Source organism: Salmo salar, chromosome 20 (assembly GCF_965601325.2).
Source record: "Salmo salar chromosome 20, fSalSal1, whole genome shotgun sequence".
NCBI lineage: Eukaryota > Metazoa > Chordata > Actinopteri > Salmoniformes > Salmonidae > Salmo > Salmo salar.
The window spans coordinates 38,461,497-38,479,766 of record NC_138310.1 but is presented as its reverse complement, the minus strand read 5'-3'; the positions used below and the strand labels follow the sequence as shown (position 1 = coordinate 38,479,766).

General features: G+C 43.7%; 1 protein-coding gene across 3 annotated transcripts in view; it reads left to right on the top strand.

The window, feature by feature from the left end:
* Positions 1 to 14,133, top strand: part of LOC106580577 (G protein-coupled receptor kinase 5) — a 44,192-nt gene extending 30,059 nt beyond the window's left edge. For 2 of the 3 annotated variants that reach the window (XM_014161783.3, XM_014161785.3), the window contains exons 4-16: positions 2,237 to 2,314; positions 2,411 to 2,508; positions 3,118 to 3,210; positions 3,430 to 3,493; positions 3,587 to 3,727; positions 3,867 to 4,057; positions 4,329 to 4,366; positions 4,495 to 4,584; positions 4,783 to 4,991; positions 5,411 to 5,548; positions 5,784 to 5,921; positions 6,106 to 6,237; positions 12,688 to 14,133. In XM_014161783.3, the coding sequence (XP_014017258.1) occupies positions 2,237 to 2,314; positions 2,411 to 2,508; positions 3,118 to 3,210; positions 3,430 to 3,493; positions 3,587 to 3,727; positions 3,867 to 4,057; positions 4,329 to 4,366; positions 4,495 to 4,584; positions 4,783 to 4,991; positions 5,411 to 5,548; positions 5,784 to 5,921; positions 6,106 to 6,237; positions 12,688 to 12,771 (1,494 nt within the window). In that variant the 3' untranslated portion in view covers positions 12,772 to 14,133. Of the gene's footprint in view, positions 1 to 2,236; positions 2,315 to 2,410; positions 2,509 to 3,117; positions 3,211 to 3,429; positions 3,494 to 3,586; positions 3,728 to 3,866; positions 4,058 to 4,328; positions 4,367 to 4,494; positions 4,585 to 4,782; positions 4,992 to 5,410; positions 5,549 to 5,783; positions 5,922 to 6,105; positions 6,261 to 12,687 lie in introns of all 3 variants that reach the window. The other variant, XM_014161784.3, reaches the window with a different exon arrangement.
* Positions 14,134 to 18,270: the final 4,137 nt, after the last annotated feature.

Genomic DNA, 18,270 nt, shown 5'->3' with positions numbered 1-18,270 from the left:
TTTCTTTCTATGGCTCTGTTTCTCTCTCTCTCTCGCTCTCTCTCTCCCTCTTTGTTTCTATGGCTCTGTTTCTCTCTCTGTTTCTCTGTTTCTTTCTATGGCTCTGTTTCTTTCTATGGCTCTGTTTCTCTTTCTCTGTTTCTTTCTATGGCTCTGTTTCTCTTTCTCTGTTTCTTTCTATGGCTCTGTTTCTCTTTCTCTGTTTCTTTCTATGGCTCTGTTTCTCTCTCTTTCTGTGTCTCAGAGCAGAGTAGATGACTCTAGAGTGTGCCACGGCCCGGGTCAGGAGAGAAACTCTAGATGTGGGTGTGTTGGAAAGCTGGTGATGCTGGTCTGTGACACTCCAGGACCTCATGGAATCCTGCCGTGGTGACTATGTGGTTGCCAGGCAACGCAGGATCACATATGGACTATAGAGAGTGTCTGTTAATAACAGATTGTGTGTGTGTGTGTGTGTGTGTTTTTCAGGGCAGGTGGGCTAGTGGAGAGTCTTGTGTAGTGGGGATTGAGAGGGGAGAGAATGATCAGGGAGTGAAGGATTATCACTGATGCCCAGATCAGCTGACCTACTCACCTCGAGACTATCCCCCGGCCCTAGCAATGCCCAGATCAGCTGACCTACTCACCTCGAGACTATCCCCCGGCCCTAGCAATGCCCAGATCAGCTGACCTACTCACCTCGAGACTATCCCCCGGCCCTAGCAATGCCCAGATCAGCTGACCTACTCACCTCGAGACTATCCCACGACCCTAGCTATGCCCAGATCAGCTGACCTACTCACCTCGAGACTATCCCACGACCCTAGCTATGCCCAGATCAGCTGACCTACTCACCTCGAGACTATCCCCCGGCCCTAGCAATGCCCAGATCAGCTGACCTACTCACCTCGAGACTATCCCACGACCCTAGCAATGCTGAACCACACTCAATACTCTCATACTCGTGGCTGATATATGATTGATTGATTGTTGTACACCAATGGCGAAGGGGCATAAAGATGGCGGTCCCCATGTACTTACTACAAATACCTTGTTTGTTCAGATCACCGTGTTGTACATTGCTCTCCATTACTCTTTTTTTGTATGGGCATTAGCTCAGTTTACATGATCCTGATTCTAGCTCCGTGACGGCGGCAATTTGAAAAAATTAACAAGTAGATTGTGCTGATTTACTGGCACATTGAACCATGTTGCACGCCGTGGGTTAGAAACTCTGAGTAGTGCTAAAACAATTATTTATTGTTTTTTTACCCAATAAATGACTGGGAGTTTATTTATATAAAGTGTGCGACTCTCTTCATTTATTTTTATAGTGCTAAAACAATGACATCATATCTGAATTTCTCCATCTGTATACACCTTTACCAGCGTTGGTGCCCAGCCGTATGGGCTTAGAAGACATCAAATCAAGAATGTGTGCTGTGCACAAAACACAAAGCACATGTTTGATTCAGAGGGGTTGGGTTAAATGTGGTAGACACATTTCAGTTGAATGCATTCAGTACCAATGACTAGGTATCTCCCTTTACATTAAACAAATCAATTGCATTTAACAATTAAATGCATAATTAGCACTCGTAACAAAGTACAGTTTTCACCTTGTCACACTACACAAACAATACACTTCTCCCTCTCCTATATCTGAGCTACTAAGGGTATAGATAATGACTGATCATTTTCAAGTCATTCACACTGTCAAGTTGCATGTTTGCATAACACCGATAGACATTATTGTGTGGCTATCATTCAAAACATGGTTTAGTCCATACATTGTCCCTGATTATGGAATATTATTGTATGTACCAGTCAGACCTCGGTCAAAATAGTATATTGTTTTCTTTCAAATGCTACAGTTGCTTAGCTTACTTTACCCAGCATGCCAGTCGGATTTGTTTTGCACTTTTGGGAATATTCCATTGGTTGCATTATGCGATACATTGGTAGTGCATGACGTATTTCAAAGAAAACTGATATTATTTGGAACCAGGTCTGATATGTACTGTCAGTGTTTAATAATGGGATGTTGTGTTGAACCAGGTCTGATATGTACTGTCAGTGTTTAATAATGGGATGTTGTGTTGAACCAGGTCTGATATGTACTGTCAGTGTTTAATAATGGGATGTTGTGTTGAACCAGGTCTGATATGTACTGTCAGTGTTTAATAATGGGATGTTGTGTTGAACCAGGTCTGATATGTACTGTCAGTGTTTAATAATGGGATGTTGTGTTCTTTAGGACGACTATGAGCTGGTGCCTGATGAGAAACGGAAAAGCAGAGGAGATCAGATTATTGGGAAGTTCCTGTCTAAACAGGTTTGTAAGTCTAAAGGAGGATTGGTGAATATAGATGTACAGCTATTAGTGAAATTTAACTTGTTTGTTTGTGCGTGTGCTCTTGTGTGTGTGTAGTCGTCTGAGTGTGTGGAGGCAGCAGAGAGCCTTGCTGAGCAGTGTAGAGAGAACCTGGAGCTCCACCCCTGCAAGGAGATCTTCAGTGACTGTCGCAAGTAAGGGAATCTTCCTTTGTTCACGTTAGTTCTCGTCAACTATGATCTTATTAAGAAACAGCTTGTTCCTAGCTCATCCCTAACCTGGTCCCTTACTCATTAGGCTGTATCCAAGTCTTAAAGTGGTTTCAAGCCATTCAATTTGCTGCTGGTATAATGCAGCTTCTAAAGAGACTTTGTTTAACCCACTTGGTAACAGTGGGAGAATTGAGTGGTTGGAGTACCAGGTAGGGCCAGGTGCTCAAAGTGACGCCCCCCACCCCCGCCCCCACACACACACACTTTTTTTGTTATTTGTTCACTCAGGTTCCCTTTATCTAATTTTAGATTTTGGTTGAAGATCTGATAACATTCAGTATCAAAAATATACAAAAGTATAGAAAATTAGGAAGGGGACAAATACTTTTTCACAGCACTGTATATGCACTTGTGTAAGAGCCTGGGGACAAGGTAATGTTTGACAATGAAGAAACACAGAGAGGGGTTGGCTGAAGCACTAACACCCTGGAGAGACCACCAGCTGGCTTGGTCCCTTGTTAACTGTAACTGCAGCTGCTGTCTGTTGTCTCAGGGCTTTAACCAGTAACCTCTTGTTGTCTGTGCTCTCAGAGCTCTCCATCACTACCTGAGAGGGGCTCCCTTCTCGGACTACCAGAACAGCATGTACTTTGACCGTTTCCTACAGTGGAAGATGCTGGAGAGGTGAGTGCTGCCTAAAAACTCCTACAAAATCAAATAAATGTCTGATGTTTTTAGAGATTATTTGAGTGGAGTTCACTATCAGCCTGGTACTTTCTCCAGACAACATTACAGGTTGGCTAAAGCAGGATCAGCCTTGCACCCAGGCTAGTATTATTATGTTCCATGATGTACGGTGGACTATTATTCAGCTGTACATTAATGGCTGATGTGTGTTTTCAGGCAGCCAATAGCCAAGGATACGTTTCGACAGTACAGAGTACTGGGGAAGGGCGGATTCGGGGAGGTGAGGCAAATTTTTCCTTTTAGGAGAATTATTAGAAAATTGTGGTTGTGAGATAAACTGGCCCATGGTATAATACTGTGTGTCTTCTATCAGGTGTGTGCGTGCCAGGTGCGAGCCACAGGGAAGATGTATGCCTGTAAGAAGTTAGAGAAGAAGAGAATTAAGAAGAGGAAAGGAGAGTCCATGGCCCTCAATGAGAAACAAATACTAGAGAAGGTCAACAGCAGATTTGTTGTGAGTCTCCTGTTATTTATTAGGATAAATGACCATACACAATACACACTTCTTTCACTTTATTCTCTCGTTCTCTGTGTCTCTCTGTCTCTGTCTGATCTCTAATCTCTGCCCCTGTGTCTTTGCCCCCTCTCTCTAGGTGAGTTTAGCGTATGCCTATGAGACCAAAGATGCTCTGTGTCTAGTGTTGACCTTAATGAATGGAGGAGATCTGAAGTTCCACATCTATAGCATGGGGACACCAGGCTTTGAGAAGGACAGGGTCCAGTTCTATGCTGCCCAGATCTGCTGCGGCCTGGACCACCTACACCAGGAATCCATCGTCTACAGGTGACAGCTTTTTATCATAGCACCTAAACTCAGAATAGATGGTGCCCTTAAACACAGATCTAGTTTCAGGTTGCAAGATATTTCGGATCAGATGGGGGCAACCCATTTCTACCTACTTCCACCTATACCCGAATGAACTGTCTGTTCTTCTGATTGTCATTTGCTATACCAATGTCTCCAGAGATCATGTGATGTCAACACATGATGTATTGGGTTTAGTCCCAATGTCAAATGTACCAAACTAACTGTGGTTTTTGAATTTTTTTCTCAGGGATTTAAAACCAGAGAATATTCTATTAGATGATAATGGTGAGTTAACCTTCTTCCTACTGTACAATAGCATATAGTAACTACTGGCATAATGTCTTTGAACTCAGAGAGGCTCTCTGCTAAATATGACTGATCTTTGACCCCTGACCTCTTCCCCTATGCTGTAGGACACATCCGGATCTCAGATCTGGGCCTGGCCATCAAAGTGGCTGAAGGGGACCCCATACGAGGCAGAGTGGGAACAGTGGGTTACATGGGTAAGACACCTCCATATGCTATTACCAGCATTATAATACATTTATAATACATCTATAAAATCATTGAACAAAAACCTTACATTATAGTAATACATTATCAATTTAAACCTTTTACCATACAAAGAAGATATCATCAAACCTGCATGATGAGAACATGGCATTGGGACAATCTGGTGTTATACTGTGCTGTGTGTGTAGCTCCGGAGGTGATCAACAACGAGCGCTATGGGATGAGTCCAGACTGGTGGGGGCTGGGATGTCTCATCTACGAGATGACCGCTGGACGCTCACCCTTCCGCGCACGCAAAGAACGAGTGAAGCGGGAGGAGGTGGAGAAGAGGGTGCAGGAGGAGGAGGAGGAGTACAGCGACAAGTTTACAGAAGACACCAAGGCCATCTGTAGGGTGGTGAGAGTCCATTGATTGATTGATAAGACTAAGGCCTAGTTAGTGTGTCGTCAGGAACCTCAGACGGAGGCCTAGTTAGTGTGTCGTCAGGAACCTCAGACGGAGGCCTAGTTAGTGTGTCGTCAGGAACCTCAGACGGAGGCCTAGTTAGTGTGTCGTCAGGAACCTCAGACGGAGGCCTAGTTAGCGTGTCGTCAGGAACCTCAGACGGAGGCCTAGTTAGTGTGTCGTCAGGAACCTCAGACGGAGGCCTAGTTAGTGTGTCGTCAGGAACCTCAGACGGAGGCCTAGTTAGTGTGTCGTCAGGAACCTCAGACTATATTGGGTAATCACCCTGAGTATCTGATGTCATTATATTTTAAAATAAGCGACTGTACATTGCATCATCGTCTCTACTTCTCTCTCTCCTCTTTCTCCAGCTGTTGACCAAAGATCCAAAGCAGAGACTGGGCTGTACAGCAGAGGGGTCAGCAGGGGTGAAGGCTCACTCTTTCTTCAGGAACATCAACTTTAAAAGGCTGGAGGCAGGCATCCAGGAGCCCTCCTTCGTACCGGACGTAAGTAGAAGAGGAGGAGGATTGTATCTCTGGTCTTGCTTCAGCAGTAGAAACACAAGACCAGGAAGTGTTCGATATATAACCAACCAACTGTTTCAATCAGTTACATTCATGACTGGATGAATATGTGAATTGGAACAGGGTTGATTACCTCTACTTCTGCCTCCCTCCCTTTTCCCTCCCTCCTTCCCTCCATATTCCCTCTCTTCCTCCATTCCTCTATTCTCTCTATCAGCCCCGGGCGGTGTACTGTAAGGATGTGTTGGACATTGAGCAGTTCTCTACAGTCAAGGGAGTAAATCTGGACCAAACCGACAACGACTTCTACTTCAAATTCTCTACAGGCTGCGTGTCCATCCCATGGCAGCACGAGGTGGGTGAACTAACTGGGACGTCTGTCCCTCTCCTCTGGTTTCTTCTCCGAGGTAGTCTGCAACGTAACCTGAAAGACTGAATTATTGGTGGTTTTGACAATCAGTGGCAGTCATATACTGTCCTGACACCAACTCTAATATACTGAACCCCTCTCCCCCCTCGTTCTCTCTCCCTCTGTATAGATGATAGATACAGAGTGTTTCAGTGATCTGAATGTGTTTGGGCCCCAGGGGACCAGACCCCCAGATCTGGACTGGAACACCCCCCCCGAGCCTCCCCGACGCAGCCTGCTTGACAGGATCTTCAGGAGACATGTGAGGACACACACACAGGATCGGTACATACTTACACACATACCAATACTCTCAGTCTCACACTGTTCCCACTGCACAGTTACATCCACACACACTGTTCCCACTGCACAGTTACATCCACACACACTTTTCCCACTGCACAGTTACATCCACACACACTGTTCCCACTGCACAGTTACATCCACACACACTGTTCCCACTGCATAGTTACATCCACACACACACACTGTTCCCACTGCACAGTTACATCCACACACACACACTGTTCCCACTGCACAGTTACATCCACACACAGACACTGTTCCCACTGCACAGTTACATCCACACACACACTGTTCCCACTGCACAGTTACATCCACACACACACACTGTTCCCACTGCACAGTTAAAATCAAATCAAATGTATTTATTTATATAGCCCTTCGTACATCAGCTGATATCTCAAAGTGCTGTACAGAAACCCAGCCTAAAACCCCAAACAGCAAGCAATGCATGTGAAAGAAGCACGGTGGCTAGGAAAAACTCCCTAGGAAAAACTCCCTAGAAAGGCCAAAAACCTAGGAAGAAACCTAGAGAGGAACCAGGCTATGAGGGGTGGCCAGTCCTCTTCTGGCTGTGCCGGGTGGATATTATAACAGAACATGGTCAAGATGTTAAAATGTTCATAAATGACCAGCATGGTCAAATAATAATAAACATAGTAGTTGTCGAGGGTGCAACAAGCACGTCCGGTGAACAGGTCAGGGTTCCATAGCCGCAGGCAGAACAGTTGAAACTGGAGCAGCAGCACGGCCAGGTGGACTGGGGACAGCAAGGAGTCATCATGCCAGGTAGTCCTGAGGCATGGTCCTAGGGCTCAGGTCCTCCGAGAGAAAGAAAGAAAGAGAGAGAAAGCGAGAGAGAATTAGAGAGAGCATATTTAAATTCACACAGGACACCGGATAAGACGAGAAATACTCCAGATGTAACAGACTGACCCTAGCCCCCCGACACATAAACTACTGCAGCATAAATACTGGAGGCTGAGACAGGAGGGATCAGAAGACACTGTGGCCCCATCCGATGATACCCCCAGACAGGGCCAAACAGGCAGGATATAAACCCACCCACTTTGCCAAAGCACAGCCCCCACACCACTAGAGGGATGTTTCCAACCACCAACTTACCGTCCTAAGACAAGGCCGAGTATAGCCCACAAAGATCTCCGCCACGGCACAACCCAAGGGGGGGGGGGGGGGGCGCCAACCCAGACAGGAAGACCACGTCAGTGACTCAACCCACTCAAGTGACGCACCCCTCCCATGGACGGCATGGAAGAACACCAGTAAGCCAGTGACTCAGCCCCTGTAATAGAGTTAGAGGCAGAGAATCCCAGTGGAGAGAGGGGAACCGGCAAGGCAGAGACAGCAAGGGCGGTTCGTTGCTCCAGCCTTTCCGTTCACCTTCACACTCCTGGGCCAGACTATACTTAATCATAGGACCTACTGAAGAGATAAGTCTTCAGTAAAGACTTAAAGGTTGAGACTGAGTCTGCGTCTCTCACATGGGTAGGCAGACTATTCCATAAAAATTGAGCTCTATAGGAGAAAGCCCTACCTCCAGCCGTTTGCTTAGAAATTCTAGGGACAATTAGGAGGCCTGCGTCTTGTGACCGTAGCGTACGTGTAGGTATGTACGGCAGGACCAAATCGGAAAGATAGGTAGGAGCAAGCCCATGTAATGCTTTGTAGGTTGGCAGTAAAACCTTGAAATCAGCCCTTGCCTTTACAGGAAGCCAGTGTAGGGAGGCTAGCACAGGAGTAATATGATCAAATTTAGTTACATCCACTGCACAGTTACATCCACACACACACACTGTTCCCACTGCACAGTTACATCCACACACACACGCACAGTTACATCCACACACACACACTGTTCCCACTGCCCAGTTACATCCATACACACACACTGTTCCCACTGCCCAGTTACATCCACACACACACACTGTTCCCACTGCCCAGTTACATCCACACACACACACTGTTCCCACTGCACAGTTACATACACACACACACTGTTCCCACTGCACAGTTACATCCATACACACTGTTCCCACTGCACAGTTACTCTCGCTCACTCCCCCCTCTCTCTCACTCCCCCTCTCTCTCTCGTTCCCCCCTTTCTCGTCCCCCCCCTCTCTCTCTTGCTCCCCCCTCTCTCTCTTGCTCCCCCCTCTCTCTCTCGCTCCCCTCTCTCTCTCTCTCTCGCTCCCCCCTCTCTCTCTCGCTCCCCCCCTATCTCTTGCTCCCCCCTCTCTCTCTCGCTCCCCCCTCTCTCTCTCTCTCTCTCGCTCCCCCTCTCTCTCTCTCTCTCTCTCGCTCCCCCCTCTCTCTCTCGCTCCCCCCCCTCTCTCGCTCCCCCCTCTCTCTCTCTCGCTCCCCCCTCTCTCTCTCTCGCTCCCCCCTCTCTCTCTCGCTCCCCCCTCTCTCTCTCTCTCGCTCCCCCTCTCTCTCTCTCTCGCTCCCCCCTCTCTCTCTCTCGCTCCCCCCTCTCTCTCTCTCGCTCCCCCCTCTCTCTCTCTCGCTCCCCCCTCTCTCTCTCTCTCGCTCCCCCCCTCTCTCTCTCTCTCGCTCCCCCCCTCTCTCTCTCTCTCACTCCCCCCCTCTCTCTCACTCTCGCTCCCCCCCTCTCTCTCTCTCTCTCGCTCCCCCTCTCTCTCTCTCTCGCTCCCCCTCTCTCTCTCGCTATAAATATGGGTTGTATTTACAATGGTGTTTGTTCTTCACTGGTTGCTCTTTTCATGTGGCAGCAGGTCACAAATATTGCTGCTGTGATGGCACACTGTGGTATTTCACCCAATAGATATGGGAGTTTATCAAAATTGGATTTGTTTTCAAATTCTTTGTGGGTCTGTGTAATCTGAGGGAAATATGAGTCTCTAGTATGGTCATACATTTGGCAGGAGATTAGGAAGTGCAGCTCAGTTTCCACCTTATTTTGTAGGCAGTGTGCACATAGACTGTCTTCTCTTGAGTGCCAGGTCTGCCTACGGCGGCCGTTTTCAATAGCAAGGTTATGCTCACTGAGTCTGTACATAGTCAAAGCTTTCCTTAATTTTGTGTCAGTCACAGTTGTCAGGAATTCTGCCACTATGTACTCTCTGTTTAGGGCCAAATAGCATTCTAGTTTGCTCTGTTTTTTTGTTAATTACAGTGAGGGGGAAAAAGTATTTTATCCCCTGCTGATTTTGTACATTTGCCCACTGACAAAGAAATGATCAGTCTATAATTTTAATGGTAGGTTTATTTGAACAGTGAGAGACAGAATAACAACAACAAAATCCAGAAAAACCATGTCAGAAATTGTATAAATTGATTTGCATTTTAATGAGGGAAATAAATATTTGACCCCCTCTCAATCAGAAAGATTTCTGGCTCCAAGGTGTCTTTTATACAGGTAACGAGCTTGTTACTTGTATAAAAGACACCTGTCCACAGAAGCAATCAATCAATCAGATTCCAAACTCTCCACCATGGCCAAGACCAAAGAGCTCTCCTAGGATGTCAGGGACAAGATTGTAGACCTACACAAGGCTGGAATGGGCTACAAGACCATCGCCAAGACCAGCGCCCGCAAGGTCCCCCTGCTCAAGAAAGCACATATCCATGCCCGTCTGAAGTTTGCCAATGAACATCTGAATGATTCAGAGGACAACTGGGTGAAAGTGTTGTGGTCAGATGAGACCAAAATGGAGCTCTTTGGCATCAAATCAACTTGCCGTGTTTGGAGGAGGAGGAATGCTGCCTATGACCCCAAGAACACCATCCCCACCATCAAACATGGAGGTGAAAACATTATGCTTTGGGGGTGTTTTTCTGCTAAGGGGACAGGACAACTTCACTGCATCAAAGGGACCTTTATTTACACTATTTCAATATTGATTGTCTTTTAATCAATTCTCAGTCAAAAACACAAGTCAGAACGTCAAATCTTGGGTGAGAACCTCCTTCCCTCAGCCAGGGCATTGAAAATGGGTCATGGATGGGTATTCCAGCATGACAATGACCCAAAACACACGGCCAAGGCAACAAAGGAGTGGCTCAAGAAGAAGCACATTAAGGTCCTGGAGTGGCCTAGCCAGTCTCCAAACCTTAATCCCATAGAAAATCTGTGGAGGGAGCTGAAGGTTCGAGTTGCCAAACGTCAGCCTCGAAACCTTAATGACTTGGAGAAGATCTGCAAAGAGGAGTGGGACAAAATCCCTCCTGAGATGTGTGCAAACCTGGTGGCCAACTACAAGAAACGTCTGACCTCTGTGATTGCCACCAAGGGTTTTGCCACCAAGTACTAAGTCATGTTTTGCGGAGGGGTCAAATACTTATTTCCCTCATTAAAATGCAAATCAATTTATAACATTTTTGACATGGTTTTTCTGGATTTTTTTGTTCTGTTTCACTGTTCAAATAAACCTACCATTAAAATGATAGACTGATCATTTCTTTGTCAGTGGGCAAACGTACAAAATCAGCAGGGGATTAACTAATTTTTTCCCTCACTGTACTTGACACATTGGAAATAATGATTTGGTTGGGTCTAATTGTGTTGTTGTCCTGGGGCTCTGTGGGGTCTGTTTGTGTTTGTGAACAGAGCCCCAGGACCAACATGCTTAACTTCTCTAGGGCCAGTGGATTTCGTCCCACCTACGTAACAGCCAGTGGAATCCCGTGGCGCATTATTCAAATACCTTAGAAATGCTATTACTTCAATTTCTCAAACATATGACTATTTTACACCATTTTAAAGACAAGACTCTCGTTAATCTAACCACACTGTCCGATTTCAAAAAGGCTTTACAACGAAAGCAAAACATTAGATTATGTCAGCAGAGTACCCAGCCAGAAATAATCAGACACCCATTTTTCAAGCTAGCATATAATGTCACATAAACCCAAACCACAGCTAAATGCAGCACTAACCTTTGATGATCTTCATCAGATGACAATCTTAGGACATTATGTTATACAATACATGCATGTTTTGTTCAATCAAGTTCATATTTATATCAAAAACCAGCTTTTTACATTAGCATGTGACGTTCAGAACTAGCATACCCCCCGCAAACTTCCGGTGAATTTACTAAATTACTCACGATAAACGTTCACAAAAAACATAACAATAATTTTAAGAATTATAGATACAGAACTCCTCTATGCACTCGCTATTTTAAAATAGCTTTTCGGTGAAAGCACATTTTGCTATATTCTAAGTAGATAGCCCGGCATCACAGGGCTAGCTATTTAGACACCCACCAAGTTTAGCCCTCACCAAAGTCAGATTTACTATAAGAAAAATGTTATTACCTTTGCTGTTCTTCGTCAGAATGCACTCCCAGGACTTCTACTTCAATAACAAATGTTGGTTTGGTTCAAAATAATCCATAGTTATATCCAAATAGCGGCGTTTTGTTTGTGCGTTCAAGACACTATCCGAAAGGGTAAAGAAGGGTGACGCGCCCGACGCGTTTTGTGACAAAAAAATTCAAAATATTCCATTACCGTACTTCGAAGCATGTCAACCGTTGTTTAAAATCAATTTTTATGCAATTTTTCTCGTAAAAAAGTGATAATATTCCGACCGGGAATCTGTGTTTTAGTACAAAGAGAGAGAAAATAAAAACATGGGGTCGCCTTGTGCACGCGCCTCAGTCTCATAGTACTCTGACCGACCACTATCCAAACGCGCTAATGTTTTTCAGCCAGGGGCTGCCTCGACATCATTCAGCTTTTTCCCAGGTTCTGAGAGCCTATGGGAGCCATAGGAAGTGTCACGTTACAGCAAAGATCCTAAGTTTTCAATAAAAAGAGTCAAGAAGCTCAAGGAATGGTCAGAGAGGGCACTTCCTGTACAGAATCTTCTCAGGTTTTTGCCTGCCATATGAGTTCTGTTATACACAGACACCATTCAAACAGTTTTAGAAACTTTAGGGTGTTTTCTATCCAAAGCCAATAATTATATGCATATTCTAGTTTCTGGGCAGTAGTAATAACCAGATTAAATCGGGTACGTTTTTTATCCGGCCGTGTAAATACTGCCCCCTAGCCCTAACAGGTTAAGGGACTCTTCTCCAGGTTCATCTCTCTGTAGGTGATGGCTTTGTTATGGAAGGTTTGGGAATCGCTTCCTTTTAGGAGGTTGTAGAATTTAACGTCCCTTTTCTGGATTTTGATAATTAGTGGGTATCAGCCTAATTCTGTTCTGCATGAATTATTTGGTGTTTTATGTTGTACACAAAGGATATTTTTGCAGATTAGTGCATGCAGTCTCAATTTGGTGTTTGTCCCATTTTGTGAATTCTTGGTTGGTTGTGTAACTGATTCAAGTATTTTTAGCCAGATCCAAATTGGTATGTCAAATTTTATGTTCCTTTTGATGGCGTAGAAGGCCCTTCTTGTCTCTCTCTCCCTCCAGCACCCCGAGGTGTCCATTGCCAACAGCCGCTTGTCTTCCTGCAGTGTGAACTCGGTGGACTCCATGTCAAACTCTGCCCCCTAGTGGCCAGGGCCTTGTGTGGCGCCACACACAGACAGAGGAGGAGCCTGTAGGATCTCCTCCCTGCTGGTTGGTTTACACCCGGCCTGACCAGCTGTCAGTCATCCGGAGGCACCCCTCCCACGTCCACGGTCAGCCTAGGGGAAATGCTGACCATGACCCGGGGCCTGAGAGACCGACCCATGGGTAATGATTAGAGGGACGTTCAATGATGCAAAGACGTTTTGAGAACGATGCTCAGACATCTCACTTACCCTCATGATTGCTGGAGTAGAGAAGAGCCACTGACGTTGTTGATGAATAAGAAAAAAACGATCTAATTCAGGGGATCCACTGTCTAAGAAAGACCACCACAGGGAATACAAGATGGGGTCTTTGTTGAAATGTTGTAGCTTTTTAATTTTTTATTCCTTGCATAAATACTAATTCGCACTCAAATGCACTCTGTATTTGTTCATCTATTCCTCTCTCTATCTTCCTCCCTCTCTCTCTCTCTCCCCTTTCTTTCCCATTTCTTTCCCACTACTCTAATCACTTATAAACATGCATGCAACCAACAACATCACCAACCTCAAGAAACAATGTGCATATTGCCTTGTATACCCTCAGGCCAAAGACATACTTCAGTTGTGTGCCTGTCATTGTTGCCATATTGGTTTTGGGGGAGGAAGGAGGATGGCTTGGTCTTTATTCAATCACTAATTGAATCTGCAGCTATGTTACACCTAGGTAACAATCAAACAAGTGTGTTTTCACACCACGGACAAGTGTGTGAGACCAGACAGGTGTAGTATCCTCACACCTGCATAGCCCTCATGCTAATACCCCACCACAGGCATCCTGTTGACCTTGAGCAAAATGATATGTCTTTTCAAACCAGTAGTGAACCATTTATATACCAATTAAGATGTTTTAACAGTAAATATGTTGTTTTACCTCTGACATTAAAGAAATATTACTGTGATATAACCTTTGTCATATACAATGAGCTGGTGCTGTTTTATGTTTGTGTTGCCATCATGACCATGGGTGTATCTCAATCGTTTCAATGGGGGCATTTCTCTCATCTCCTTACCTTCGTCTGCACTGATCATAAAGGAAAGGTTAGGATTCCTAGCAGAAATATGGCCTATGCCTACAGGGAATAAGCTTTAACCAGTCCAGTTCAGATGAAGGAAAGGAGACAAAGAGAGGATGCCATGTTAAACTAGTGAGATGCCTTGGATTTGGTAGTGTCCTTGGTGAAGGGACCACACTAAGGCAATCCTTCCAACATGCCCAAACAAAAGGGAAGAACAGCTTTGGTTTTAGAATTTGATATATGTTAATTTTACTGGACAATAAATAGTTAATTACATTAAACAAGTGTCCTAACACATTATTCTGAAATAATTTCACAAATTAAGAATCAGAAGTGCCTCCTTGTTAGCCTGTTCTCCCAGACGACGTGCACAGAAATGTTTTACACGTTTTTTTAGTCTCGTGATCTGTTCCTTTATGATTCACCCACACACAGGGGGGTGGCAGGTAGCCTAGCGGTTAGAGCGTTGGGCCAGTAACCAAAAGGTCGCTAGCCTTTTTGTCCCTGGCCGTGACCCCACTCTCTGAGGGTGTCTCAGGGAGAGTGGGCTATGCAAAAAACACATTTCCAATTCACACATGCGTATCAATATATGTGTGAAATAGGACAAATATAAGCTCTTCAATATTATTATTGTTATTATTATTACACACACTGTACTTGGCTCGTGGTGGAGGGTAGGAAGTGAGGATAAGAAGGAAGTGAAACGAGGATTGAAAAGGAAGTGAGATGATCTACTGCTATTATTGTACATTAGAGTGCTGCGTGTAGACTTTTTAAAGCCAAACCAACGGTGTCCTGCAGTTCCTAATAAATCAGCTCCGTGCTGGCGTGAGCACCTCTCTACCATCTGTGTTTCATGTCTGTCTGGGTAGCAAATACAACAGTCAGGATTTTCTCATATGGATGGATGGATACAAGATTCATCAGTTTCTTACAACATTTCCACAAGATTAGTTGGTACTATGATTAATTATTTTATACTATGATTCATTAGTTGATACTATGATTCATTAGTTGATACTACGATTCATTACAGTAGTTGATACTATGATTCATTTATTGTCCGGTTTCATAGACCCAGATTATATACATTCAAAAGCAGACCAAATTCTTTCTCTGTTCATCAACAACTATAAATGTGATTTCATGAACATTCATTACAGTTTTTCTTAATCGCGTACAAGAAATGTTGGGATATGTTTTGAAAGGTATCTATAGCTGAACAGCAATGATCAAATGCTCAAATACTGTACATTTACAGATACGTTTTTTGCCTTAGTACCGGACTTGCATATCTTAAACCACCTTTTGTAAAACATCAAATACAAAATGTCATCAGTGAATACAAAATTCACTTAAGTGTTTTGTTCACAGAATATTAAGACATTGTTTTCGTCAGAAGAGAAATGTATGCAATTGTGTTCACTGTTTCCGTCAATCAGTAAATACTACTGCATGAAATTCTAAATCATCCCATCAGTGTCAGACCATGTACAATATATGGAAATATTTAGGCAATAGGACTGTCTAAATGTATTGATATTCTTTTACAATATTGCAGAGAATGTAGTTGGGGCCACTTCTATGTACCTTTGGGTTAAAACGAAGTTATCAACTCCAGCATTGTGACCTTCCGTTATAGAGCTTTGCTTTGGTGTGGACTTAGGCCTATACTATACATTCATATCAGTTGTGTTCCTCCATTGTATTCACCTTTCCTTATTTCTAGTGTTCTTCTGTGCGCTAACGAGAAAACCAACCTTTGTATTGAATACATGGAATTGGATAGTGATTATGCTGATTAATGAATCCTGCACACAATGTGCTTTCAAAACAAATCTGGAATAATATTTGATTTGATATGTATGAAATTGTTTGGTGAAATATGTATACAGGGTGAGTAATTGCCCATAATTCTGCACCTTTGGATAGTTGTACTCATCTTTAAAACAAAAACAATGTAGGTCAAAAGAGTTTATCTTAAGAACTGAATGGAGAAACTAACAGTACAGATACTGTAGATAGCAATAACAACTGTAGAGGCACAGAATAACAAAAATACATGGAGGAACTTATTCAAGGAAGATCAAGTGTAATATATTATAAAAAATAAAGTCAACTTGGTGGAAAATGTTTCCCTGATCACTACAGACCACAGTTGGGAGAACTGGACAGGTTTCCACCCTACCGAGGCCTCCCGAGTGGCGCAGTGGTCTAAGGCATTTCACAAATTAAGAATCAGAAATGCCTCCTTGTTAGCCTGTTCCCCCAGACGATGCGCACACAAATGTTTTGCACGTTTTTTAGTCTTGTGACCTGTTCCTTTATGATTACCCACACACAGGGGAGCGGCAGGTAGCCTAGCGGTTAGAGCATTGGGCCAGTAACCGAAAGGTCGCTAGCCTTTTCGTCCTTGGCCGTGACCCCACTCTCCTAGTGGCGCAGTGGTCTAAGGCACTGCCTCTATAGAGTCTGGGTTCGAGTCTAGGCTCTGTCACAGCCGGCCGTGATCGGGAGACCCATGGAGCGGTGCACAATTGGCCCAGCGTTGTCCGGGTTAGGGGAGGGTTTGGCCGGCAGGGATGTTCTTGTCCCATCGCGCACTAGCGACTCATGTGGCAGTGTTTCCTCCGACACATTGGTGCGGCTGACTTACGGGTTAAGCGGATATTGTGTCAAGAAGCAGTGCGGCTTGGTTGGGTTGTGTTTCGGAGGACGCACGGCTCTCGACCTTCGCCTCTCCCGAGTTCGTATGGGAGTTGCAGCAATGGGACAAGACTGTATCTACCAATTGGATACCACGAAATTGGGGAGGAAAAAGAGGGTAAACAAATATAAAAAAGGTTTCCACCCTACCTATTTCTTATTGGGGGATAATAAAAGGAAGAGTCATCCATGATTCACCAAACAATATTTTGAAAAACAAAGCAACGTACTTTAATCTTTCACTACTAACTGAAGTTAATTGTAAGGATTTGTTTCTATTAATAGTGTAAATAAACAACTATACAGAAAGACTCATGTGAAGGCCTAATTACAGAGGAGGAACTTCTAGATGCAATGAAAGCCTTTAAGTCTGGGAAAACTCCATGGATGGATGGCATACCAGTTGAAGTATATCAAATCGATGTATTCATAGATCCTTTATTAACACGTTTTAACCACTTCTATAAAAAAAATGCTCACTAAGGTCTGATTTGCCTATTACTGAAACAGGACCCAGATGGTAAAAATAAAGATCCAGTCTACCTAAAAAAAAAACGTAACACTTCAGTGTTGTGATGCCAAAATCCTAGCAATATGCATAGCGCATAGAATTTAAAAGGTAATCAAACAGGTTTTTTTACATGGACTATACATTGAAGATAATATAAGACAAGTACTGGAAACACTACGAAAAATCAGGGAAATCAGGCCTGGTTTTTATAGTTGACTTTGAAAAGGCTTTTGATAAAGAATGGAATTTATATAGAAATGCCTGGACTATTTTAATTTAGGAGAATCTCTTATACAATGGGTTAAAGTTATGTATAGTAACGCTAGGTGTAAAATAGTAAATTACGTCTACTTCTCAGAAAGTATTAAATTGTCAAGAGGAGTAAAACAAACTGTCAACTATCGGCATATCTATTTATAATGGCTATCGAAATGTTAGCTATTAAAATCAGATCCAACAATAATATCAAGGGGCTTAAATCCAGGGTTTAAAAAACAAAGATGTCGTATGCTGACAATTCCTGTTTTCTTTTAAACCCGCAAGAGGATTTAGAATTAGTGCACAATATTACATATTGGATCTATACAAAATCCAACTTTTACATGATTTGTAGTTTACCAATAAAATGGTCTGACGGTGAAGTGGACATACTCAGTATTCATATCCCAAAATAAAGAAATGATCTCACTACAATAAATGCTAATATAAAGTCAGATATGATTTTCCTTCCATGGAAAGGACAACAGCTGTCTATTTTTGGAAAAACCACCCAGAGTAAATCTTTAGTCATATCCCAGTTTACGTATTTACTTATGGCCCTACCTTCACCTAACGACTTGTTTTTTAAATTACATGAGAAAAAATATTCCACTTTATTTGGAATGGCAAGCCAGACAAACTTAAACGGGCCTATTTATATAATGAATATTAATGGACCTCTCACTAAAGGCTTCAGTCATACAAAAACTATACTTAAACCCCAACTGGTTCTGTAACAGATTAGTAAGAATGGCTCTGTCACGACTTCCGCCGAAGTCGGTCCCTCTCCTTGTTCGGGCAGCGTTCGACGGTCGACGTCACCGGCCTTCTAGCCATCGCCGATCCACTTTTCATTTTCCATTTGTTTTGTCTTTGTTTTACACACCTGGTTTCAATCCCCCAATTACTTGTTCATTATTTAACCCTCTGTTCCCCCATGGTT